The following is a 27284-nucleotide window of genomic DNA, read 5'->3' on the forward strand; positions in this document are numbered from 1 at the left end:
CAAGTGTGGTCATTAAGTGAAGACTACCTGTACTGACTCAGTGGCATGGTTCCTACCAAAAGAACCAGAGCACAAATGAGTGAGATTGCTTGTTTTTCTGCAGGAAAAGGAACATTATAAAATTGCCTCAGGGAATCAAGATTTATCTCAATCTTAACCTTCCAGGGTACATGTGGCAGAAAAACTTGCTAGATACTCCAAGGTTTTTACTGTACCTGTCACCTTCACTGCAGTTTCACCTCCCAATGAGTCAACTCTACAATCACCATCCACTATTTGAAGATGCACCTGTAGAGCTGGTACTTCTCACTGGGGCTGAGAAACAATATGAATAGCTAGCACAGCATGTAGTTTTTTCTGCAAGTGTTAAGGACATTCCACTCATTAAATGTAACTCCAACCACAATGCTAAAAACCCAGTAATTCCATCAAATCTCATTGAGGACCAGCGCTTTACATTGATCTCTAATTGCAGTGATGTCTATATAAAAATTCCAGTCCTTGATACAGCATGTGTGGAAATCCCTGGTGCAAAGACCCAAGGCTCAGAGATGCCCAGCAGGAAGGAGCTAATCATTGATTCAGCATCCATGGAACTCCCTACAACCACGATTATCAGCCCACTCAGTTAAGGAACCTTCATGAATTTTAAGGGAAATAAGTCAGGAATTTAATTCCCTGCATCCTTAAGAGGTTGCAGATGATACAGTTCCTCTATTCAAGGAACGAGTTTGAGGAAGTCAATATATACACTGACTTGATCATGCACCCATAAAACTCTCCAACCTAGCTTGCTATCCCCAGTCATCTCCTATCCAAGTCCTAAACAGGTCTTTGCATCCTTAGCTTTTAACACCTGCTATATATTGTCTTGGCTTTGCACATTTTTGGAACCGGACTTTAGGCAACTATATATTCACACACACATATTCATATGTATATACACATGTGCCATATATTCATGGGTAGACTGGGGTCTCTAGGATTGATTTCAGTTGGAGGTGGCAACCCTAAGCCGATAAGGTTGGGGAGATATGCATTGCACAAATCTGTTTACAACTTTGTCTAATATTTAGGTTTACCTTCTGTTTGGATCAATAGTGTAAAACTATTGCCATAAGTATAATCTATAAGGGAGAAGTAGAACTTTGAACATCCAAGGATGTATTTGCAATACACTTCTGTACCTTTTAAAACCATTCTTATACTCTGCCTTCCCACTTCCCTCCAAATTTCTGGGAACTGTATCATCTTTTGAAACATCTTTGCAGTATTACCTGCAAGGACTATATAGAAGAAGTTGTAAAAATGTAGATGTTTCCTGCTATTAAAAACATTCAAATTACATTTCAATATGAGAAAGCAAGTATCAAAAACTTAAAGTGTCATATACTACTCCAACAATGAGTATAAATTTAGAATTCATGACATAACATTATATCTAACAATTGCAGATATAATAGTTCAGCTCATACTTGATATCAATAATCGTAATATTTAAAGCAGTGGGTCTATGACTTAATATGCAAACCAAGCCAATTATGCAAAAGCACAGAGTTAATCTTCCTCTGTAGAAGCACCCATACTACAGAATGTTTTTCCTTGGATTTTCTTGCCAAGTTCTACACCTAAATAATCAGCTGGAATTTCAGAGAATATTTTCTGCTAGATGGTAAGTACTCTAAATTGTTCTGCTTTGAATTGGCCACTGAAAATTTATCTTGCCTTTTAAAAAGTTTTGGATGCACAGCTTTAAATGCTTGATGATATAGAGAACAGCTATAAAACTGTAACCCAGTGTAAGACAAGGGGAAGATTATTACTCAATTATTCCAATGTCCTCCCAGTTTGCTGTAGCCAAGTTAAGTTGTGATGCAGATAGATATAGATTATTATTTACCAATCCAAGAGAATATTTGTAGCTCAGGGTTGAACTGTGGAGTCCTTGGTGCTCTCTGAACCTGGTTGTTTTCTTGTGGACGTTTCATTGCCAGACTAGGCAACATCTTCAGTGAGAAAAGGGAGTGGGGTTTGCAAACCCCACTCCCTTTTCTCACTGAAGATGTTGCCTAGTCTGGCAATGAAATGCCCCCAAGAAAACAACCATGCTTAGAGAGCACCAAGGACTCCACAGATTATTATTTCTCTCCCATGGGATTCTTTTAAAAATTATGTTACATTGGTTTTAATGAGGTAAAACATATACGCCAGCCTAATCTTGATGTCAAAAATGGAGGAAACAGAGGACTTTGAATCCTACAAATAAGCAGGATGTATATGCACTGAAATGCTCCCTGTTGGATGAGACAGCTGTCACCTGCCAACATACACCTTGCAGAGCTTTTCGTGCTATAAGAACCTAATTTCTCTAGCACCTATTTTGATAATTTCTCCTTTTTAAAAGAACAGCCTCACAGCTAACTTGTTAAGCATGAAACACAATATGAAAGAAACTGGGTTTAATAAGCATCTTTAAAATATGGAAGCAAGCAAGCAAAAATCTCAAAGCAGACAAGTCAACACATCAAACAGAAACTATAAAGATCCTTTTCTGGACACTTTTATTAAAAACATTGCTATCGTTAAAATAAGTCTCCTATCATAACAGGAGAAAAAAAGAATAGATGACTGACTATTCCAAGGTAGCAACAGAGCCAAATTTATCAGCTTTACATCATAGTGTGCTTACTCCTATCATCGACAGGGAACATAGTAATGCAACTGAACCGTTTTATAACTGTCCAATTCCACAGATTTCACAAGGAAAAATTATTCTCCCACATACGTAAAGATATACCGATTTAACCTTTAAAAATTATTTTGCGGAAGCCAATACTTCTGAAATAGTAACGGAAATGTCAGTCTGGCATAACTGACTTTATTATCAAAATCTGCACATCGAACGTTGCCATCATTAAACCAAACCTTTTTGTGGAAAAAATAAAGAAGGCACCAAGGGAACTGCAAACGATCTTTGGGGGAAGGAATTATTTTTACCCCCTACAGGTTAAAAGCGATCATCTTGATGGATCCGCAACAGTTAGGGACGCCGTGGAAGCACTTTCTCTCCTACAATGATTTTACAGCCTCTAGAGGAAAGACCGCCGTGTTTTTGCGCCGCGGCGTTCCAGCTTCCTTTTCATTAAGGGAGCAGGCGGAATGGGGAACAAACAACACAGCAGCCTTAGGGGCGAGACTCCTCCTTCGGCTCATTGTCTTCCAGCGCTTGGGAGCCTCGCGGAGAAAAGGGAATAGGCGGAGCGGAGGGGGGAAGAAAAGGCGCATTCCAGGTACGATGCCGCGCCTCTGCCGTGCGATCCTTCGGGCAGTAAGCATACCCGGTGTGCAGCCACGCCACACGCCAGGCGGGAAAGTCGCGCGGGGCCGCGGGTGAGCGCCACAATCAACAATGGCGCCTGCTTCCCCCTGCACTGAGAGGCCCGCACCAGCCACCTAGGCTCTGCCCCTTGAAACCGCAGGCCTCTCTCCTCCCCCGAGTGCCAATTCTGGCTTGCAACGTCCCCGTGGAAAGCTAGCCGCGCGGAATTTTATACCTGGTTAAACTCCTCTCCTACATCGGCGTAGATGTCTATGTGGTCCACGCCGTCCGCCATATTCCGCCGCTGTTGCTTCGCCTCCGCCAGCCCCTCCCGGCTCTACAGCTGCCGCAGCCAGCCACCGCTAGAGAGGAGGGGAGGGGGCGAGTTAGCGCTGGACGACGTCACTTCCTGAAACTAACAAGGGAGCATCCGGCGGGTAGAGGTGCGGGTGCTCCAAAGGCCCGCATGGGTGGCCACGCCCACGGGACGATAGGAGTGGGCTTTGTCCTTGTCCGTTTCTCTGGCCCGTTCCACGCGAGCCGATGGCCAAGCGAATGTTGCGTTTTTGCAGCCGCAGATCAGTTTCTCCGTTGCCATTACGGTAGAGTCCCATTGCCTTCTATGATCCTTATGTCGCGCTGTAGAGCGGCTCAGTCAGAATGCCGCCTACCTGAAGCAGAGGTTTCGAAGTTGCTGCTTGTGCTCCAAATCCATAGATGGGGAGAGGAGGAGAGTAAGTCTAGATCAGTGTTTTTCAAACTTAGCAAGCTTAAGATGGCTGGCTGGGGAATTCTGGGAGTTGAAGTCCACACATCTTAAACTTGTCAGGTTTGAGAAACCCTGGTCTTAAATTATACAAGTTTAGCAGTCCACTTAACTGGCAGCCACTTTCCAAGTCAGGAGTCTTTCTAACATCCTTAATAGTACCTGCAACTTTCTTAGACCAAAGTGTGCTTTCAGGTTTTATTTATTTATTTATCAGATTTTTATCACCGCCCATCTCCCTCATACAGGGGACTCTGGGCGGTTCACAATAAAACAGTTTAAAATTCAATAAAATCATAAATAATATCATATAAAATGTAATAAGATCCAAGTAATGGCAGATCTAATACCACCCAAAGTTACTGAACTTCTCTTCTTTTCAGGATTGTGTGGAGTGTTCGAAAGTCATGGGACAAATCAGAAGCAGTGTTGGAATAATGAACAACGTCCTGTGCATTTGCTCCTGGCCCAGTCATCTCCTTTGCAGCTTTTCCTCATCTGATGCTCTCCAGAGGCAATGAACAACAGTTCTTTTAATTTCCAGTCAGCAAAGGGCGAACCCAAATAGTCATCAAGGAAACTCAGACTTGTAATTTGAGACAGCAATAAGGATTTGAGATTAAGTTCCTGTAATACCTCCCTAGGAAATAAGCTCTTGTCAGTTCTTTGATTGTTTTAGCTTTTGCTGGCGTTATGTGTGCATAAGTAGAAAGAGCCTGGGGTGGAGGGAAGAGCAGTAATAGACAATAGTTCAAAGGAAAACACAGTGTTGCATTTCCTTGAGGAATACAAGGTAGTGTACATTGTACTTCACCTCCAGTTTTAGCCTAATAATAATAATAATTTATTAAATTTATATGCTGACTGACTTCCAGTTGGTAACACATTTTTTAAAAAAGGAATAGAAAAAACAAAAAACAGTACAAGTCAAAATAGCAAAGATGGCAAAGAAAATAAACCCAGAGGGGAACCGAAAGGAAGAAAGGGACATCAGTCGTCCTCTCATTCACCAAAGTTACTAATTTTAGTCTACTAATTCTATTGTATGACTTTTAGAGGTGTTAGATGCAGCAGAAACTGGGTCAGTTAATAGGATTTATGAGTGCCAGAACAAACAGTAACTGCATTAGAGTAGTGATTGACGGTATGTCTAGAATGACTTAGGAAGATCCCAGTGGGAGGGCACATTATCAAAAGAGTATTTAAAACTCTTCTAGTACTTTGGCACTAGTTTCAGACAAGTTAGCTAACCAGTCCCATTTCCATAAATATTGCTGTTGAGCTTCTGAGCAAAATATAATAATGCATTTCTCCTAAAGGCAGGATAAAAAAATCTAAAAAGTAAAGATTCATTATTATATTTTGCACAGAAGCTCAACAGCAATATTTATGGAAATGGGACTGGTTAGCTAACTTGTCTGAAACTAGTGCCAAAGTACTAGAAGAGTTTTAAATAATTTTTTATAAATAACTCAAGGCAGGAACCTTGAGTTATTTATAAAATAAATACCTAATACTCCTTCCTCCTCCTATTTTCCCCACAACAACAACCCTGTGAGGTGAGTGACTGGCCGAAGGTCACTCAGCTGGCTTTCGTGCCTGAAGCAGGGCTAGAACTCAGTCTCCTGATTTCTAGCCTGGTGCCTTAACTGCTAGACCAAACTGGATCTCCTTTTATGGTCAATCTAAGCAACCACCACAATTTTCTCCATAAATACAACTTTCTGTTTCCTTTCTCTTTTCTCTCACATACATACACAGCTTTCTCTGTTTTCTTCATCCTCTCCATTCTTGTCCCACTGATGCAAGTGCGCACACACACACACACACACACACACACACACCCCTATGCGGGGTGGTTACTAGGTCTGCCAGGGAAAGCCATTTTGGTGTGGTGGTTCAGGTGCTGGCCTACAAACCAGGAGATTGTGAGTTCTAGGCCTCCTTTAGGCATGAAAGCTGGCTGAATGACTTTGGGCCAGTCACTCTCTCTCAGCCCAACCCACTTCACAGGGTCATTGTGGGGAAAATAGGAGGCAGGAGAAATCAGGTATGTTGGTCATCTTGAGTTGACCAAATAGATACTCTTTAAAAAGGCAAGATAAAAATATAATAATGCGTGCTGCAAAAAGCTGGATGAGTTAGAAGTTTCTATGTAGCTGCTGCCATCTAGTGCTTGTTTAAAATGTAGCCCAGTTATAGCTCTAGCCTAGTAAGGCTGCATCCCCTGCAAGACATCTGAGAGAGGAGACTCCATCATTGCCCTGGACTTCAGTGGGCACTGGCAGCTAGGCTGGACAGTCCATCAGACAGGCAGGAGGACTGCTATCCCTTGATGACAGCTGCTATCAGAGCAGAGTGCTTTTTTCAGTCTCTGCAGCAGCCAGCACCATCATTTTGACTCGCATGCCGTGCCCTGTTCTTCCTCCATTGCTTGGCCTTGGGTGTTCAGTAAAGGAGGCAGGTGCAGATACTAGGTGCAGTATAGGAGATTGGCAGAAGGACAGCAGATGGGGACCATTATATCGAGCAGACCACACAAGGGGAAGGAGTAATATGTGGGAAGAGCCCCTGCTTAGGAGCCACCATTTTTCTGGGGCCCATTGCAGCTGAAAATACAACAACTCATTTAAACCAATTCTGATTGACATAGACCTGTTAGCTCTTTAATTGCCTCTTATGCAACTATAAATAGTTCATTTCTATTGCTTGTTACTTTGATAGCTGCTTTATTGCCTACCATACTTCACTATCTAATTAAACTGGTTCCCTCTCTCTACAAGTGTTTCAATCATTCTCTAATTATTTGGTTCAGTTTTATCTTTCCATCTTCCTTTAGTCTTTTTTTTTCACTCTAATAGATTATTCTGTGATTATTTTTGAATATTCCTACCTTGGATGTAGCGAATATTTTTGTGATTTCTCTGATTTTCTTTAAAAGATCTTGCATTTCCCCTTTTCTTGTTACATTCTGCCATTTGTTGATCTTTCGGGCTGAGTTAACTTTCCTCGTCTTTTATTGGATTATGTTGAAACTGTGTGTTCAGTAATCATATGTCCATATTGTCCAAAATTTTCATCCTCCATCATTTTGTAATATCACAATTACGTGTTCTGAAGCCATTTAGATCTTTTTCTCTTTGAAGGTTTGGAAATATTTTCCACTTAAATTTTCGCCAGAGTTTCTTGAATCTTTCCCTAGTTGGCTTTTGCATATATTAACTGCACATAATCTGTTCCTTACATTGAGCTTACTTCATGTAATAGTCTGCGTTAAATAGTTCATTTTGGTCCACCTTAACTGATTTATTTCTAAGACGCCCACTTTGGTATGCCTTCCTTCTGTTTTGATCGTTCGACCTCTTCCTTGGTTTGTGCTTGCTTTTCATGCTGCAGTTGTTCCAGTTTTGTTTTCTTCTCTTTCACCGTCAGTGACCAGACATCCTTGCAAAATTGGTCTGGTGATATCCTCACTTGCAGATCTACTTGTGTAGTTCTACAGTTTTCCCCCCACTTCTGACACGGAGTGGTTTTGTATTACCTAATTGCCATTGTGATCAGCTTCTTCTGACCTGATTTTGGAACTCCTTCTCTCAGTGGTTATTTTTAATTTCCACATTCTTGCGCTTTATAAGCAAGGGTGATTTTGCCAGCATGGCTGCCAGGTCATTGGAGCTCTTCCGCCGTATAACGGCAATAATCCCCAGAGAAGACTAAGTTAGAGAGGTTTTGAAATTTTAAATTCCACATATGGAATAGGTGTAAAGATTTACAAACTTGCCTCAGCCAGATTGTAAAAAATATAGAAACCTGAAGAAATTAATGTTTAACATCAAATTGTCATACATTATTATTACAGTAGATGTCACTGTAGCTCAAGTCTAAGGAGCCTACTCAGCTCTTTCCCCAGATGAAATCAAACATAGGAAGTCTCCGTAAATTTTGTAAAGAATGTATTTTTGCTCAGGACAGTATTTGCAGCTATTTTGCTAAATAATCATGCAATATCTTACTGATAAATCAAACATTCAGATTTTCAGCTTAAATGTATTTCCACTGAAATATTATGACACAATATCAAAGCTTCAAAATTGCCCGGCAAAATCAAATGGAACTCCAGTTCCTTTTGAAAAGAAGGAAGGGCAATGACATTGGAGAAGGACATTCAGAAAACACTTACTACAAGGTGTGATTCACAGAGGACCACATGAAATGTTCTCAAAATATCCAGTATGCCCAATGCTAGATCAGCCTCTCAATGAACAGACTATTATGCTTCTCCTGCTGCTGCTGCGCTCATCAACAGGGAAGAGTAGAGATCTGGAGATGTCGCATAAATCAAACTGATTATATGAAACTGATGAACAAGAAGAATGTAGGCAGTTGCTACAACAAGATGACTAGCTGAATGATTATATTTGTAGATATTTTATAGGTTTTCTATTAATACTTTAATTTGAAAGCAATTGTAATAGAAGTAATTATCTTAATTTCTAAGAATATATATATATCACAGGATGTAATTTTACTAAAAAATCCGCTTTCATTGGAATTTATGAATCCTTTCCTTAAAATTCTCGTATTAAACTATTTCTATGAGACTTTTTATATTTCTCATGTAAAATAAGTTTTTGTTCATAAGTTTTGTTAGTCGTACATTGCTTAGTATAAATAAATACTAGTCATGTACATAAGGTAAAGGTAAAGGTTTCCCTTGACGTAAAGTCCAGTCGTGTCCGACTCTAGGGGGCGGTGCTCATCTCCGTTTCAAAGCCTTGGAGCCGGCGTTGTCCATAAGACACTTCCGGGTCATGTGGCCAGCATGACTCACGGAACGCCGTTACCTTCCCGCCGAAGCGGTACCAATTAATCTACTCACATTTGCATGTTTTCGAACTGCTTGGTGTGCAGAAGCTGGGACGAGCAACGGGAGCTCACCCCGCCGCGCGGTTTCGAACTGCCGACAGTCATGTACATAAGATATATTTATTATGTATGCTCTTTTAAAAATACAGACACTACATTCCTGTCTCAAGAATCATTCTTAATGTTCACAAAAGGAAATCATGAGTGAAGAGATGGGTCTTTTTTCAGCAACTGCTTAAAACACATTCTAGTAGGGTCAACATTGCATTACTTGAGTGCTATGACAGCAAGAGCTTAGTTGTGGAGAACCACAAGATGGCAGTTGGCAACTTCAGGCACAAGCAGCAGATCAGCTCTGATTATTTTAGCAATTGTCTAGCTTAATTGATACAGGCATATGTTTAAGCTGTGCATATCAGATTAATTTGACGGTGTTCAGCATTAATGGAAGGACTTCAGTAAATGTATATACATGGGAGATTTACATCAGGGTCATAGCGAGATAGAGTGTCATTGAGATTCAGCATGTTATTGTTGCAGTGGCATAAATGATGGCCACGGATTGGATCTCAACCATTGTTTGTGTAGGTATCAGTTCTTAAATTTAATTGCCCTTTCTGTATCAGTACTCTTCTATTTTTTCCTGATGGCACTTACAAGATTAAGGAAGAGTCAAAGGTTCTGCATTTGGAGAACCTCAGACCTGTTAATCTGGTCTTAAAAATTTGTTGCTTATTTTTTTTAACTTGGGTTCAGTAATTATTGAGATTTACTTATGCCAAAAAAGAAAATCTGGACAGCAGCAAAGATTTAGAGTTTTCTACATTTCTTTGCTGCTGTCTAATGATCTGCAGATTTTTGCACACCAGATATGGTGGCCCTAAGATGGTAGGAAAAAAATACTTAAATTATTTTTTTATACTGTGATTAATCTAAGAGCTTACTAAGGCAGCATAATGCCACAAAAGCAGAGTAATGAGCTAAGGAAATAGGTAAATGTCCTTCACCATGGATATATGAACTCTTAACTGGACATTAAAAAGAAGGTGAAAGAAAGACTAATGAGGACAAGAAGTGAAGACAAAAGAAGAGTAGGCAGGGTGAGAATACAAATTAGCTCTGTCATAAAAATTTATTTAGGTACCACCCAACATTAGCCTTTTGGTATCTTTGTCTCCCACCTCACCATAGTTAGCTGCTGCTTTTCCCCCAGAATCAGACATAAAGCACTTTGTCTAATTTTCCTCCAAATTCATTGGAGAAATGTCTATTTTGCTAACTCCACCAGTAGCAGAGAGGGAAAAAAAATCTCCTCCATTCTTAACTTCTGTTTCCTGCCACCCTGGAGTGGCAAGTGTTAATCAGTCATCAATTGTTAGATTTTCAAGCAAATACCTTCAAATTATGAAATTTCAGGCTTGGGTGATTGTTTTTGCACCATAAACCAAGCATATTTGAAGAGATAGATCAAGATCGTTACACCAACAATCTGTAGGCTCTGGGGACTCGGGTGTGAAGAGATGCTGGAGCTGAAAATTACATACAGTATTCTCAAGCAAGAGGTTACCATCTGCAGGTGGATATTACCACCCTTTCTGGTCAGGGCATGCTCTGAGCTGAGTCAACATACTAATTGCATTTATTCTGTCTTTTCCATTAGTATGTTCTTGAGGGTAGTGAGAGAAGCTTCTGTCAGTGTAGTCACACACTTCCTTCATCACACAAATGTAGGCTCCTACTTCATTGCAGAATATGCTGTTCTCCTGTGCCACAGGAAGAATAGAACAATCTACTAGTTGTTTGTGAACAGCAGATGTTTCCAAAGCCCCCCAAATGAACAAATGCCTGGAGACTGGAACCCATCTTCCCCCAAACAGACAGAAAATGACTGAGGGTGTTTAGTTGTCACAGAATTCTGAGTGACTGTGGCAGGATGGAATGGCCAGTGACCTAATTGAGACATAGCTAAGCCATTGTTTAACTGTGATTTGTTGAATAAGGTGCAAGTCTCTGATTTCACACAAACCCTGACCAAGCCCATTATGCTCAGGATGACAGAAGTCAATGTGAGTATAGAAAAGGAATTTGGAGTAAGTTTCTGCTTCTTCTACTGGTCCCTGTATTCAACAGTCTTTTAACAGGGGTGTCTCTGTGCAATGACCTGTCCGCTAACCCTAAGCTGTCTGTTCTATTTTAAGGCATTTCATACACAAGTTGTCAGTTGTTTCAGTTTGCTCATGTCATAAGATTTCTTTCATCAATTCATTACATTTCTTTCTTAGTTACAATAACTCAAGTATATTTTGGCAGACAGGAAAAAAAACCCTTTAAATAAAAAGAACATGTTGCAGAGTCAGTTCCAAAAATGTACCTCAGAGCATGCAGGGGCACAAATATATCATTCAGCTGCAACTCTTTAAGGCAGCTGTGTTTTTCCCCAGGACAATGGTAGCTGCATGATTCTGAGAAAAGATACCGCTGCCTTAAAGAGTTGCAAACAGATTGCTTACATTCTTCCAAGTATCTGTTTGGAATCAAACCTGAAGCCTTGCACAACCGTACTAAATAAGAGAAAAATAAGATCAGTAGACACTATCTGTACTATATTCAGCTATTTAGAGAATTCTTTTTTCCCCCCCAATTTTATCTTTTTGTGAAGGTTCCAATAGTCACTCTTTCCATTCTGTTTCTCTAATAAGAATATTTCAAACCTAAGTATATCTCCTCATAAAAATTCAATGCCAGTTCAAAAGCCAACATGGTCCTTTGTTCAAGAGCAACCCAACGTTGGCTGTGTTCAAGAGCAAAGCCAATTTATTTCTGGCTTGGCTGCAAGTATTTTAAACAGGAGTAAAATCTGTCTTTTCTTCAAAAGGCTATGGCTCTGTGAAACTTGTGGGCAGTCTGCCTACCTATTTGCAGGAACTTTTGCCTGATCACTCTAGCAAATTTTTAAAAGGTAATTGACAGCTTGCACTTCCCATCATGAGAACCACTCAGATTTGTTTGTTTGTTTATGTGTCAAATGCACACAATATGAAATATGGACATAAATTGGGATGTAGGTGCAGGTAACTTCTTTTATTTCCATTTGTGTGGAGGGGTGGGAGAGAATTTTTTTCCCCAAGATCTGTGGCAGTTTGGGGAAAAGCAAGGAATTCTTTGCTCCTTGTTTTTGGTAATATGAAGTTAACAGAACAGAAGAAAGTTACAGCTTAGGAAGTGGACACAATCACTGTGTAAGCATGCTCTGAAGCAGCGTTTTCCAGCCTCAGCAACTTTAAGATGTTTGGACTTCAACTCCCAGCATGGTGGCTTAAAGTTGCTGAGGTTGAAAAACACTGCTCTGAAGGATACTTTGCCTCATTATATTACTCTAAGCAGCTAAGCTTGATGTAATAGAGAAAGAAGAGTGTAATTTTAAGGACCCCCCTCCCCCCAGTCACTAGATAGCCTGATCTCAGCCATTTCTCTCTCAGCCTTGTCCTCTCTGTTAATTTGTTTCCTGAATTCCTTTCAGACCCTTCACTCAAACATCCTTCCTGGTTTTGACATCAACTTCTTTCCAGGCACCCAACAAGGTAAAAGAAGGAGAGCAGACCACCACTATTTCAACTGCAGAAGAAGACAGGATGCATTTACCTGTATATTTATTTGCAATTTTTCTTGTCCCTGTCAGCTTGAATCATTTCATGCACATGCACTGCCCCAGCAAAGTAAGAGAGACAGCTGTTCAGCAGCTATAGTAGTCAGTTTCTGTTCTCCCCCTCCAGGACCTGGGTTGTTGCACAATCACAGCAGAGTCTGCTTTTCTCTACTTTGGGACTATTTCTGGCCTAGTGCCTATCTATCTGTTCTGTTGAGGAGGTGCCCCAGTAGAGTATGAGAGGGGAGGCAGACAAGTCAGCCTAGCGAAGTCAGTCCTAAAGTGACCTCACCTTTACCTGTTGCAGTGCCCTGATTGTTGGAAGCTTTCCCCACTGGCTGGTGACATGCTGAAAGGGGACATCAGCAAAGGCAGAGGAGAAAAACAGGCGCCTTGCTTATGATGGGCACACACCAATCAGGGCAATACCATTCAGCAGTGCCTGGGGATAGATGTAGGAGGGTCTGGGTGGGGATTGGCAATGGTGACATCAGTGTGATGCTGGTATTATGCTAACGCATGGCTGGTGGATAGTATTTTCACTCAATAATAGGGAGAGGCCCAAAGTAAGTGAAAGGCCCACCGTGTTCAATAAGTAACTGCAAATGCTATCTACCTGGCTATTATCCACCAGCTTGTAAGAATCATAGAAGCAAAAATTGTAGCAGCAACAATGTAGTTAGCTTGATTGAATCAAAATACACAGAGTAATGAAGTTGCTTACAATTATCACTGGCTTTAATAATTCTACGAATTCTTAGGGAATGTTTTTTAGGGATAAAAACACTAGAGGGCTATGGTCAATGTATATTGAATAAATCTGTTATAAAGCCATAGTCCTAATAGCAGATTTTACATATACAGAACTTAAATATAAATATATTTCATATTCATATATTTCATATTTAGTATTAGTATATTAGAAACATTTGCACTTTTATTATGGCTCTGAAACCATGTTTTATTTCCTTGAAGAGTTTTGTTGGCTTTCTTACTCTTCCTTTCTAACAGACCTTGATAGATAGTTATGCCCACAGAAACAAGATAAGGTGTACATTCCAAAGACAGCTTCTCCAGAGGAAAGGTATTGTTTAATAACCGTCAAGGGGCCCCAGCAAGGAAGGAAGGAAATTCCTAATATGGAATGATGCTAAGGTGGAGTATGGGTAACTGAGTAAGGGGTGGTATTCTAAAGGAGGAGTTGAATGGAATGTATATAATGTGGTGTAAGGAGGGGGTCCTGCGCGATCGCCCACTTAACAGCTTGCTGTCACTGCTTTTGCTCTTGGGTGAAAAATAAAGAACTTAATTTCATGCAACTGCCTGTTTCTTTGATCCCGGCTCAGAAACAAACCTGGTAAGGAAATAAAAAAATTCTAACAGTCCAAATGACCTAAGGTAAGTGAGTCCGTCTACAACTGAGCTGGTTCCTGCACAGTCAGAATGTGAATCACAACCACAAGGGCTTAGAAGAGACAAGACCCTTCCACACAAACTCTTAAGCAAAAGGCAAATACTTCAGCACAAGTTACTAGATGGAGGCCAAATATCTAAAGGCCAAATAAAATAAAATAAAATAAAAGCAGCTCATAGAGCAGTTTCACTGGGGTTAGAATGCCATGTCAGGGCAGCTAGAGGTCATCTGTGCAAAGTCTCATAAAGAGAGGTTTATGAGACTTATGAGGCTTATGAGCTAAAAAATTAAAGCAATATTTCATTGTTTTCAATGGGCTGGAGGAAGGGCGAATCTCCAAAAGTCAGGCTTATGATTATACTGTAGTCTCATAAACTGGATCAATAAAAATAGAAGGAGGTACCAAACCAAAAGGAACAACCAAGTCTTACAGTTGTTAACTGGTAATTTATGATTTTGCATATTGGGAGAACAAAACCACCTAAGTGCATTTTTATCCATCTCTGAATCTCACTCAGATATAATTACTCACATTTTAAAAATATCAGTGGAATATTCTACACCAGTGTTTTTTAAAAGTGTGGTCCTGGGACCCTTGGGTATCCCAAGACCGTCTCAAGGTCTGTGCAATCAAAATTATTCTGCTACCCTATGTTGAAAAATAATACAATATTAAAATCCCATCAAACAGTCATGAGAAGTGGTAGTGGCGTCAATTTAGATTTTTAATATGGGAAGTATCAATCAATATAACCCATACAAAAAAAAGCTCTTTTGGAGTCCTCCATAATTTTTAAAAGTGGGAAGGGGTCCTGAGAGAAAGACGTTTAAGAAAAACCATTCTTAAAAACTTACCCTTTTTGGTGGCATAAGGACATACATGTAGGTTGAACTGGGAAGCACAGAACTCCCAACAGCTCTCAGTGACTCTCTTGCCACCCCATACCTCCCCCAATTCCATTCATTCTTCATATTTGTGCTAATGCATTCCTGCTGATACAGAGGCTTATAGTGTGACTGTAGCTTGGCAATGCAATGTTATGGCTACGTTCGTGTATTTTTCTTCTTTGTGGTGCTGTAAGGGCAAAGAAAATTGAATGTAATTCACAATACAATTTATCCAGAAAATGTAACTCACGATACAATTACTCTTAAAAATTCTGTGTCAGACAGAGCAAAGCATTTGAAATTTGTTTTGCTTACCTGCAGGCTGTAATAATAGTAGATTTTGAAATCTGTGGTTCAAATCTCATGTATGGTTTATTGTTTCTTAAGAACCAACAAAAATTTATCTGATAATGGAGTCAGAAGTTGCAACGTGAGGCCAGACCTAGAAACACTTTTTTAAAGCATTTAATTATGGATATGAGTGTGTTAGCAATAAGCATGATAAATAATCTGCCAATAAAATGGCTTTCAGGAAATGCCAACAGATGATGAATGTTAATAATATTGTTAGCATTGCAGTAATAGATAGTTGTCTAGATTCATCTGTACTTGGGATGAAGAGAGAGAAAAAATTAGTAATTGTTTCTTTTAAAAAAAGAAAGAAAAGGTGCCAGTGAACAAAATATATCTTTACGGAGGTAGAGATGTGAGGTAAGATTTTTGCTGTTCAGTAGATTATTGTGAATTACTTGAATGTGACAAGGAACATTATTGCACACTTGATGATTTAGAGATAACTTATGAAAATAGGCTTGATTTTTGGAAATTTTATATATGTATTAAAGGTGGTTGCTGAATGCAATAAAAACCAACATACAATGGAAGTAAAGCATTCATTAGAATAAATGGAATCTTAGTGAATGGTTTTTAATAGATATACTGTATAAATAAATTGATAAATAATGTTTTGGTGATATTAAAAGTATGTTACAGTAGTTTGGAATGTGAATGCTGTGTACCTTTGTATGTAAACCCATATTGTGGTGTTGGCTGAGAATGTGAATTATGTGCAGCTAATGCAGTAGTGTCTGCAGGGAGGTAAAAGGAGGCACAATTGTAGTTGCAGCATTGCGATCAACCCCCACCCCTTTGGACATGCATTTGATGCCAACATCCATCTAAAAAGGATAAGGCTTTAATTGCTTGAAGATGCATCAGCTTACTTCTGTTTATCTCATGTGCTTTAACCTTTCTATGCAATTCAGTGCAAGCAGATTACCTGCATTGTTGGTTCATCACCATGCAGATGATAGATGATATTTCCTCCCTATCCTGATGCTAAAATTAGTCAGCCAGCTTCTTTATCACAAGAATAAAGAATTGAAACTCCTTGAGCTAATGGTCTATATTTCACAACAGGAACAACTCTTAAAAATGCTTCATATATGTCCTATTGTTCAATACATTTGTGACTATTTGTTAGAACAATAGCTTTGTACATCATGCATGTGATTCCAAGTGTTGGTTGCCTTAATTCATCACTGTGTGACACAACAATAATGCATTGTTTGAAAAACATTTTTTAAAAAATAGAACCAGGTATTTTCAAAGGCAAGTCATTTCCTTATCACCACCCAAGCCAGGGCAAGAAATTACACAATCTGTAATGATTACTGCTGGATTACCATCCTACTTTCATTATAGAGCTTTTAGTATCTTCTGTTCAGTATCACTGTCACAACGTATTTTACTGCTGTTTTGTTTGCTCTTCCTTGTCTTCTGCTAATCTTTGTGTCTTTCTCTTATCTATGTACTACAATAGAATTTATAGTGGTTTCACTTCCTTATAAATTCAGTTTAGGAATGACTGGGAGAAATAAAGACTTTTTCCAAAGAATGCTGAGGGGATTTATTGAGGTAATCAATGCAAGCCTGAATATACATGTCCAGTTTAATATTGCTCTCAGTTGGTCTCAGGAGAGCAGAATTGGGGAGCAGAATTGATGCAGACCATGCATTCTGCCAGCCCAATTGACTCGAAAATATTTTTGCTGCTGAGATCTGAAGCATAACGCTGTGATATATACTTGTAACCTTACCTCAGGAAAGGACTCAGATCTCATTTCCCATTGCTAATAATCCTTTACACTTACAGTAACAATAGGCAGGCTCTTGGTTCAATTTTACTGCTAGCACATTGTCATTAATGCCCATTTTTCCATGTGTGATTCTCACCTTGAAAAATGTAACACATCAATATACACATTAGTTCAATTATGTATTTGACTAGACAACCTGTGACCCATTGGGTCATCGTTTCAGAGATATTTCCTTACCAGATCCCTCAATGCCTTCAACAGTGGCAGAGCTTCTAATGTACTGCCTTCAACAATGGAAAAGTTGTTCCAAAGCCCAGGAAAGGAAAAGATAAATTACTGTATAGAGCAGGGATGAGAAATTCTAGTTTGTGAGCCAGGTTCAACCCAATGGGTAATCCCATCTAGCCTTCTTTGCTCAAAGTCATTTTTCTCCCCTAAACTGAACCTCCCAAAATGGGGGAAAGACAGGGTCTTTATTCCATCACCAGATTGTTGTCCTCTCTATACATGGATAAAGGGGTTGCCATTTGCCCATTTCTCTATGCTCGAACAGTCATGGAACAATCTGATGATTGGGGGGAATTATTTTCCTTGTAGGCAGATGGTGTCATGTCTCTGTGTGTGCAGAGAAAGAAGCTGTCCTTTTTGCTACTTGTGGAATAATACAGTAATCTGGCTATGAATAACAAAATTATGCCATTTCTTTAATGGCCCCATCACTGTTTGCTTTCCCCATGTACAACTATCCATGGAAGGGAAAAAAAACAGATCCCTGCCTCTTTAACTAGATCACTATTCTTGTGGGAATATTACTTTGGGAACAGGGAAGATTCAGGAGGGATCCACACCTAGCCAAAGATTTCACTCCTTCCAGAAGACAGTTCAGCCTCCTGGGGTTCTCCATGATTATTACCTAATGACCCCTGAAAGTTGTTGCCTCTTAGGAATCAAACATCATAAGGGTTCCGTAACAATGCCTGGAAAATTCTATAGTTGCCATTAGCTGACCAGTACACTCTTCGTGTCAGTAAGAGGGGGACCTCAACAGTACATAGTTTTGTGAGTTGAGTTAGGGTATCTATGAATACTGTGGGAGTAGATTTTGATGTTGCTACATTTCTGGTCTTTATACTGGCATATCATAATTTATTTCAGCAGGCCTTTGAGGGGTAGATGATATGAGAAGGATTTGGGCTGTGCCAGAATATAAAGCCATTGGGATTATGATTCCTCAGCATAGGTACATACCTCCTCTTCTGCATCAGTGGTTGGAACATAAACTTGGATAATTATTATATCAAATGGCTATCCATGAAGTCTAATGGATATTATTTAGTCATTGGTTGCATTATACCCAAGTACTGTGTTTGTTATATCCTTTCTGGGTATGAAATCAATGCCTTTTCTTCTTTTTGTTTTGTGTGTGTGGGGGGGGGGTAGGTCCTGAACAGTAAACACTATGATCTTCTGACTGAAAGTATCCTGTTTCAGTCCCTTTCAATTAAATAAGATATCGCTATGGAGTTGATTCATTTCCTCTTTCACTGTGTTCAGTGTTCCCATGTGCATGTTTCTTGCATTCTATGTTCTCATTGTAATTCTGTCTTTGCAGCTTCAGATTTCCTTTTCCTGCATGGCAACTTCAGCAAATAGATGTCTGATGGACTTTATTCTAGTTGTGTCATAAACACCATTAGTACTCTGAAATATCCTCAGCACTTCCTTAGTAGCACCTTGAGTGCCCTAACCTAAGAAGCCCAACATCCAGCACTATATTGTAAATCACTTTATTTTGTCTATCCATGTGGTTTTCTTGGTAAAATACAGGAGTGGTTTACCATAGCCTTCTCCCATGCAGTATGAAATGATGTATTTGCTGTTGTCTCTAAAGGGATCATCTGCCTCCAGCATTTTCCTATATCACTGAAGCCCAGTGCCTGCTTGTTTTAGCTAGGCAGCTGAGGTGACCTTCGTGTCTAGGCGACCCTGCTTGGCATAAACACGCAGCATTCTTTGTTCAGCCCTCCCAGTACACACACACAAACACACACACCGTCACAATGAGGCAGTATAGTAGGACTTGAAAGGGGCAGATAACCATACTGGCAAACATTTGCTGTCCCTACTCCCCATTCCTATCCTGCAGCTTCTGACTTGCTGTCAAATGGTGATGTTGTGATTTCAGATGTCCAGAGTATATTAAGCCATTAATGCAGTGTTTCTCAACCTTGGCAACTTTAAGATGTGTGGACTTCAGCTCCCAGAATTCCCCAGCCAGCATGCTGGTTGGGGAATTCTGGGAATTGAAGTTCACACATCTTAAAGTTGCCAAGGTTGAGAAACACTGCATTAATTAAACCCTGGTTTGATGCCCTCCCCTATTCTAAGCATCACCAGCTGATGGAAAACCATCTGCTAATCATAGCAGTGCTGTGGATTTAACTTTCTGTCAAAACTCACCATCTCTTTATGCCTCCTGATCAGCAGACTGGAGGGCAGTAAGACCCCTAAACCAGCCGTTGAAGCCACCGCCAAAATCTGCTGCTTCCCCAGTCACTGGATAACCGATCCACAGGCTCAGAAGCTTGCAGGTTTGAAACACATATTTTCACGCTGTACCCATCATGTCCTCAAGCAGGGCAGCGGATTGCCTTCAGGTTAGCTCAGTATAGGTTACGGGGGAGATGAAGGCAGTGGCACAAGGACCTGGCAGAAAAAAGAAGTTGCCAAGAGTGTTCGTCCTGTGTTCTCCTGTGTCACTCGTCAAATAAGGGCCCGCCCCTCCCCGCCCCGCCCCTCCCCTCCTGTCGCTGCGCCCAAGCACTTTGGCTCGAGAAGCCGGTGTCAGGTGCTGCCGCAGGTTTTGTGGCCACCCCAACAAAGCTCCTGGGCTGCCGCCGCCTCGGTAAGAACAAGGCAGCGCCTGGCGAAACTTGTCCCGTGTCCCTTCTCCCAGTCTCCTTGCTGCTCCCAGAGGCCGCTGTCACCGCCGCCTTGGTGCGCTCTTTCGCTCGACTAGTCTCTTAGGTTGGGTCTCTGCCCTGCGGTGCCCTCGTCCCTCCGCGCTCATTTCCTCTCTCTCCTTCTTTCGAGTAGGAGATGGGCATCTTCTCCCTGCTTCTTCTGCTGCCTTTGGTTTCCGGCTTGGATTTCCGCTACCATCACACCAAGGAGTTGGAAGCTTTTCTGAAGGAGGTGCACAAGAAGTACTCTGCCATCACTCATCTGTACAGCATTGGCAAGTCGGTGCAAGGTAAGGCTGGGCGGGCTGGATCTTACTTCTTCTCTCTCCGGGTCCGCCCGTTTGTCCAGCGCAGAATTTAGCATTTGTAGAAAAAAAGACGATAGCCTGCCAGAGGTCTGGCCTAAGCTGGGTTGCTTGGAACAGCGTGCCCTGAAACCATAGTGCAGCAGCTCTGGACACGTTGGGCTACAATTCCCATCATCCCCAGTCAGTCCTGAAGGCTAAGGGCTATCATGGGAGTTGTGTCCTCATCTAGCTTGAGGGTGTGCGAGGTTGCTGTAATTTCTCCATTTCAGGGAAAGAGGACAGCTGTTGCTTCTTAAACTTGGCATTTTACAAGTGGCCCACATGTGTCCCTCTCTCATAAGTAATCTTCCTATTCCCAGCTTTTTTCTTCACCCCCCTCTCCAATTAAAGATGAAATAAGTGAACCCTCCCTTTTTGGTCAGTTGGTTTAATCGCTAAGGATGAAATCCACAATGCTATTTTTAACAAATACCTGTGCAAGATCAGTTTTTCTTTGTTCAGAGCCAATAAATTTAAGACTGAGGTTTATATTTTATGTAAACTTTAATACAGTGTAATCCTGTTTATCTGAATGAGTGACATGGTGGCTTCCATAAATTTTGGAAGAGCATAGGCTTCTTTTAGAAGAGTTTCTGTATGTAGGTATGTTTTGTTAATGGAAGGGATTCAGTCCCAATATTACTGTGTACCTTGGGCATGGATCAGATTTTATTAATTTTGGTCAGTGACCAAAATTTGGGCATATGATTCTGAGCCTTCAGTATGACAGCGGCAAATTCATTGTTCTTTGGGAAGCTATCATATTCTATTTGGAGTGCTGATGGAACTCCAACTATTCAGTGCATTAGGGAATTGTTCTTATTTAGTATGTTTAGCCTATTCAGTACTGTCTACAAGCTGGCAAATTCATGTGCAGAAGGGAATAATAATTGTTATGTAATTTTAATTAATTGTCCTGGTGATAAAGTTTGATAAAGTTTGATAAATGATTAACTTTAAATGTTAATTAAATTAGTTTTTGTCCTGGCCCCACTCACTTTTTGGCATGCAGCCTCAGAAAAGGTTCTGTACTCCCAACTTAAGTAGATTAGTTCAAGTGGAGCATGATCTTGTTTTGCCATAAGTCATCCTGAATATGTATTGAAACCTAACATATTTGAAGGCTGTCAGGTTGGAGCTCCATAGCTAAGCCCATTTTAGTACCAGATTCTTGATTCATGCACATATTTATAATGGGTTCTGTTAACTACAATAGAGAAATTAAGCTCAAATAGATTTTACTTTCTTAGTGAATGATGAAGTTATTCTAAGAAAATACAATATAACATTATATTCTTGAAAAGTACATCATTATCCACATAAATCTGCTTAAACCGATTTGCTAAGAACAATCAGGGAGGGAGGCCATTTAATCAAGAATCAGCTACAATAATTTTGTTTTGAGAGGGATAGAAAAAAATAATAAAACATTCAAACATGGATATTGTATTTGCCCGTAAAATCAGTTGTGCAAGATAAAATTTATTTTAAAAACTCTAGGTTGCTTTTGGATTTCTGAATAAATGAATGATATAAGTGACAGTTTGTGTTTCCCCAAGAACTATTATTTACTGGCCCATTTATTTAAATGGGCAGTAAGCGTGAGTGGAATAGGAGTTTCATTGATATAGGACACTGTGAGAAAAAGGCTCAAATGAATCTTTTCTACCTAAGCCTCTCGGAGACTTCCTAAGAGTAAAAATGTATAATAAATAATACAAAGCACATATCCAAAGATAAAATAATATTAATCCACACTTTATTCATTATGTCAAGAATTGTCCTAACAGCCAGGAACCACAATGAGACAAGGAATAGGTCTCTAGTGTTTTATTACTGCTACATAACAGAGAATCCTAACAAACTGAAGAAGCGTGGGAAAACCCAGACATATAAACCCCAAAGACTAAGGTGGGCCCGATCTGTGTCTCTTTGAATGGCCACCTAATTCCTCAGTACTATGCATGCACTTTACAGGCTGGATGGGAGCCCCCTGCTCGCCATCCTCACTCATGACATCACCCTCCCCTCCAGATTTACATTCCATTTCAGCCCCCTCCCTTCCAGAGTTCCTTCCTCCCTCCAGAGTCTCATGAGAGTCCATCTCCCCCTCCAAGCTCCCATGGGAACTGGGCAATGATGGAAAGTCTTCAAAGGAAAACTCCTCCAGGGACAAATCAGTGCTGCTCTCCAGGTCTGATAACGCGTCTGGCCCAGGTGGCCGCTGCTGGAAAATAGCTAGATAATTAGAAGAGTCGTCCCCCCTCCCCCCTGGGAAATGCAGGCCTGAGGTGGAGGGCTGCGGGCCCCGCCCCCTCTTCTGTAACTGGAGTCAAGGCTTCAGGCGGGGGTGGAAGGTGCAAACTTACCAATTCCTCTGCCTGCTCATCCAAGTGAGGAATCTCTGGTAGAGTGCGAGGCTTGGGTTTGTGAGGGAAAAGCTGATGGAATCGATGAACCAGTGCTGGAGCATGTACATCTCTGGCATTCTCCCACGTGTGCTCTTCCTCAGGGTACCCTTTCCAGTGTATGAAATATTGGATGCCCCTTCCCCTCCTCCTAGAGTCCAGAATTTCCTCAACTTCGTATTCCTCCTCCCCTTCCACAATTACTGGAGGTGGGGGGGCAGTTGCGATCGTAAGGCACTTGGGGGAGGGTCTTTGGCTAGCAATGATCTGTGAAACACTGGATGGACTTTCATGGATGCTGGTAGCTGTAAACGATAAGCCACTGGATTTATCTGCTGTACCACAGTGAAAGGGCCCACAAACTTAGAGTCCAATTTCTTGGAGGGTCTGGTAGAGTTCAAAAACTTGGTAGAGAGCCACACTCTGTCTCCTACTGCAATCTCTGGCCCCTCTTGTCTGTGAGCATCTGCAGCTCTCTTGTAAGCACTCTTTGCCCTGTTCAGCTGCTCCTTTAACAACTCCTGTGCAGCTTGTTGCTCTTTAAGAAAATCAGCCGTGGCTGGAACAGCTCCCTGCTGGGAGGAGGTGGGCAACACCCGAGGGTTAACCCCGTAGAGTGCCTGGAAAGGGGACATCTTGGTAGAGGACTGTACAGAATTATTATATGTAAATTCTGCCATGGGGAGCAGGGCTGGCCAATTGTCTTGCTGATAAGTAGTGTAACACCTGAGATACTGCTGTAACCATTGGTTAATTTTCTCAGCTTGCCCGTTACTAGCTGGATGATGCACTGATAACAGGTGGATCTGGACCCCTAATGACTGGAAAAGGGCCCTCCAGAACCTGGAAGTGAACTGTGGGCCTCTGTCACTCACCAAGTGATTCACCATGCCTCTATACCTAAAAACATGGTCCATGAACAACTGCACTGGGGCTGGTGCAGATGGGAGGCCCTTGCAAGGAATAAAATGCGCCGTTTTTGTGAAAACGTCCACCACCACTAGTATGGAAGTCAGCCCTGGACCGGGGGTAAATCAGTGATGAAATCCATGGAGATTGTATCCCAAGGCCTGCTGGGGGTGGGTAGGGGTTGCAAGAGTCCTGTGGGCTTCCCTGGGAGAGGCTTGGCTCGTCTGCAGGTGTGACAAGAAGCAACGTAACCCTTTATGTCTGCAGTCATCTTAGGCCACCAGTAGTCTCTCAGAGCTCTATGGAGAGTTTTGAAAATGCCTCCGTGGCCTGCTGTTTGGTGGTCATGGCAAAGTCTCAGTACTTCTTCCCTCAATGAAGGGGGAATATATAATCGCCCACTATGCCAGAGGATTCCTGCCTCCACATTGAATGGGGGGGCAGTGTCTTACGGGCCCCTCTGGAGGTCATCCATCCTGGCCGTGGCATACGGGTCCTGTTGCTGCTGAGCTCTGACTCTTGTAAATAAGTCCTCTGCTTGTCTGCCTGCTGCTAAAATCTCTGTTTGGTTCCCCCTCATAGACTGATCAAAGTTGTGAGGTTGTAATATAGTAGCCTGTACCTCCTGGTGAGTGGTGGGGGTTGCCTGAAAGGATCGAGACAGGGCGTCTGCCAAACAGTTTTGCGCCCCGGGCATGTAAGTAATAACAAAATTGAAACAGGAGAAAAACTGGCTCCATCTGATTTGGCGTGGGGTGAGGGATCTGGTGTTTTGTAGAAGCTGTAAATTCTTGTGATCGGTGCAAACTTTCACAGGAAAGGTCGCCCCTTCTAGCCAGTGCCTCCACTCTTGGAATGCTGCTTTAATTGCTAGCAACTCCTTGTTAAAAACGTCATAGTTTCTCTCTGCTGGTGAGAGCATGCGTGAAAAAAAGGCACATGGAAGCAATGTATTCTCTGTTTTGTTTGTATATTGCAATAACAGTGCCCCAATGGCAATATCGGAAGCATCTGAATGCATTATGAATTGCTTCGTGGGATCAGGGTGTCTTAACAGCGGCTGGGATGCAAAGCGTTGCTTAAATTCTTGGAAGGCTGCTTGCTCTCTCTCCCCCCAAATGAATTTTGAACCTTTCTTCAAAAGCTGTGTGAGGGGTCTAGCCCTGTCACTAAACTTTTTTATGAACCGCCTGTAGAAATTGCAAAATCCTAGATATCTTTGTACTTCTTTAACATTTCGGGGAGGTGGCCAAGAGAGAATTGCCTGGACCTTAGAAGGATCCATGGATATGCCTTCTGTTGATACTTTATAGCCCAGGAAATGTAATTCAGTTAAATCGAAGGCACACTTCTCTAGCTTGGTGAACAGCTTGTTCTCTCTCAGTCTTTGTAAGACATTATGTACATGGGTTACATGAGTTGTAGCATCCTCAGAGAAAATTAATATGTCATCTAGATAAATGACCAGATACTTATCTAGTAAATCAGAGAAAATTTGATTCATAAATCTGGAAAATATGGCTCCTGCATTAGACAAGCCAAAGGACAAAACAAGGTACTCAAATTTACCAAACCTGGTGTTGAAGGCAGTTAGATATTCATGCCCCTCTTTCATCCAGATCAGATTGTACGCATTCCTGAGATCCAACCTGGTAAAAATGAGTGCTTTGTGTAAACGATCCAGCAAATCAGAGATTAAAGGCAGTGGATAAGTTTCTTTTTTTGTTTGTTTATCTAAAAAACTGAAATCGTGGACCACTCTCATGGGTGTCTCCTGGGTTGCAGGTGCCAACGGGTCAGGCTTCTTTGGTATGAAGAAGGTAGGAGCAGACGCTGGGGAAGTAGATGGTCGGATGAACCCCTTTTGGAGATTAGAATCCAAGTAATCCTTTAAGGTGGCTAGTTCTTTGGGAGACATGGGATATTGTTTCCTTGCTGGAATCCTGGCTCCTGGTATCAACTCAATGGTGCAATCACAGTCCCTATGGGGGGGGTAGTGCTGTGGCGTCTTGTTCGCTGAAAACGTCTGCGAAATCTGCATACTTGGCTGGCAACTGGACCCCCCCCTGCTTCCGTGACTGCATTGGCTGCTGGAGAGCGGAGAGTGGCTTGAATCTTGTGGTGCTGGCATTCCTTAGCTGGGAAGGAGATTGCTCCCGTAGCCCAGTTTAGCAATGGGTTGTGGATCCTCAGCCAAGGCGTGCCTAGGATTACAGGCACATTAAGCGATGCAGTAACATGAAGTTGGATCCACTCAGTGTGGTCTCCCGTAGTCAGTTGCACCGGTTCTGTGAACCTTCTAATCGGCCCTGCCTTGAGGGGCTGGCCATCAATGGTCTCCACTAATATGGGACATGGCAATTCTATGGTCGGGATGTTGAAGTCTTGTACGATCTGCACATCAATAAAATTGGTTGAAGCTCCGGAATCCACGAGGGCCTCTAGCTTGACCTGGTGCTCTGGGTTGATGTGCATTATTACTGGTAAGTAGTAAAAGGATTGCCTGGAATCCTCGGAATGAGCCCTCCTTAATTGATTGATGGTCTCCCTGCTGAGCTCTGTGGAGGGAGACTGACGGAGTTTCCCTGGTTGGAAGCAGAGGCGGAGATGGCTCTTGTTTCAGCTGCTTGCCCTGGGGGTCTTACTGAAGTTGCTTGGCTTCTCGCTGGGCAAGCTCTCACCATGTGCCCCTGGGCTCCGCAGTAAAAACAGAGGGCTCTCTCTCTCCTTCTCTGCCTCTCAGCCTTGGAAATAAGCCTCCTGCTCACCCCGATCTGCATCGGCTCCTCTGGTCCTGAGTGAGTGGATGCCACGGAGAGAGCTGGAAATCCTGGAAGCGCTCTGAGGGCCCTGTTTCTCCCCGGCTGCATCTGTCTGAGCTCTTCTAGCCTGGCATCTATGACCACAGACAACTGATATAAGACTTCTAGGGTAGCTGTGTTCCCTGGCGCACTAATTCATTTTTAATTTCTTCATCCAGCCCCTGTTTGAATTGGTCTTTTAATGCACTCTCATTCCAGTCCAGATCTCCTGCTAACAACTTGAAATCAGCAATGTAGATTCCCACCCTCTTGTTACCTTGCTTGAGCTTCCGAATTTCCCGGCTGGCAGTGACCTCTCTGATCGGGTCGTCAAAGTGTGCTCGGAAACTTGCCAAAAAGTTCTGGTAGTCGTTGAGAATCGAGTTGTTGTTCTCCACCATGGGAATAGCCCATTTGGCTGCTGGTCCCTTTAGCAGATTTAGGATGAAGGTGACTCTGGTTCTGTCGGTGGGAAACTCTGCTGGTCTGCTGTCGAAAAACATAGTGCACTGTGTGAGGAAGGTTCTCAACTGTCCTGCTTCTCCTCCAAACTTCTCTGGTAGACTACCCTGGGATCTCAAGACTACTGGCGGAGCTGCTGCTGCTGCTGCTGGCGCTGGTTGTGGGTTAATCGGAGCTGGTTGTTGTAACTGCTGTAGCATGGCAGCTTGTAATGTGTTGACCTGTAGATCTACCTGTTGTTGGTGTTGCTGCAGGGCTGCTGCCAATTGTTGGATGGCGAGCCGAATTTCTTGGTTTTCTGAAGACATTTCCAAATGTCTCCCCTTTAAATTCTTTGTTCCTCCCTCTTTCGATGGAAGTAGGAATTTGTTAGGATTGATGTCCTAACAGCCAGGA

General features: G+C 41.9%; 2 protein-coding genes across 5 annotated transcripts in view; one reads left to right on the plus strand and one right to left on the minus strand.

The window, feature by feature from the left end:
* The window catches only part of CPSF6 (cleavage and polyadenylation specific factor 6), a 37060-nt gene extending 33332 nt beyond the window's left edge, over window positions 1-3728 (minus strand). Inside the window, exon 1 of one of the 4 annotated variants that reach the window (XM_063309171.1) lies at window positions 3555-3728. In XM_063309171.1, coding sequence (XP_063165241.1) covers window positions 3555-3614 — 60 coding nt within the window. In that variant the 5' untranslated portion in view covers window positions 3615-3728. The remainder of the gene's footprint in view (window positions 1-3554) is intronic. The other 3 variants (XM_063309169.1, XM_063309172.1, XM_063309170.1) reach the window with 3 other exon arrangements.
* A 10976-nt stretch (window positions 3729-14704) lies between these two features.
* Window positions 14705-27284, plus strand: part of CPM (carboxypeptidase M) — a 50191-nt gene continuing 37611 nt past the window's right edge. The window contains 2 exon segments of the mRNA XM_063308611.1: window positions 14705-14722; window positions 20092-20251. Of these exon segments, the coding sequence (XP_063164681.1) occupies window positions 14705-14722; window positions 20092-20251 (178 nt within the window).

This window comes from Candoia aspera, chromosome 7 (assembly GCF_035149785.1).
Source record: "Candoia aspera isolate rCanAsp1 chromosome 7, rCanAsp1.hap2, whole genome shotgun sequence".
Classification (NCBI taxonomy): Eukaryota; Metazoa; Chordata; class Lepidosauria; order Squamata; family Boidae; genus Candoia; species Candoia aspera.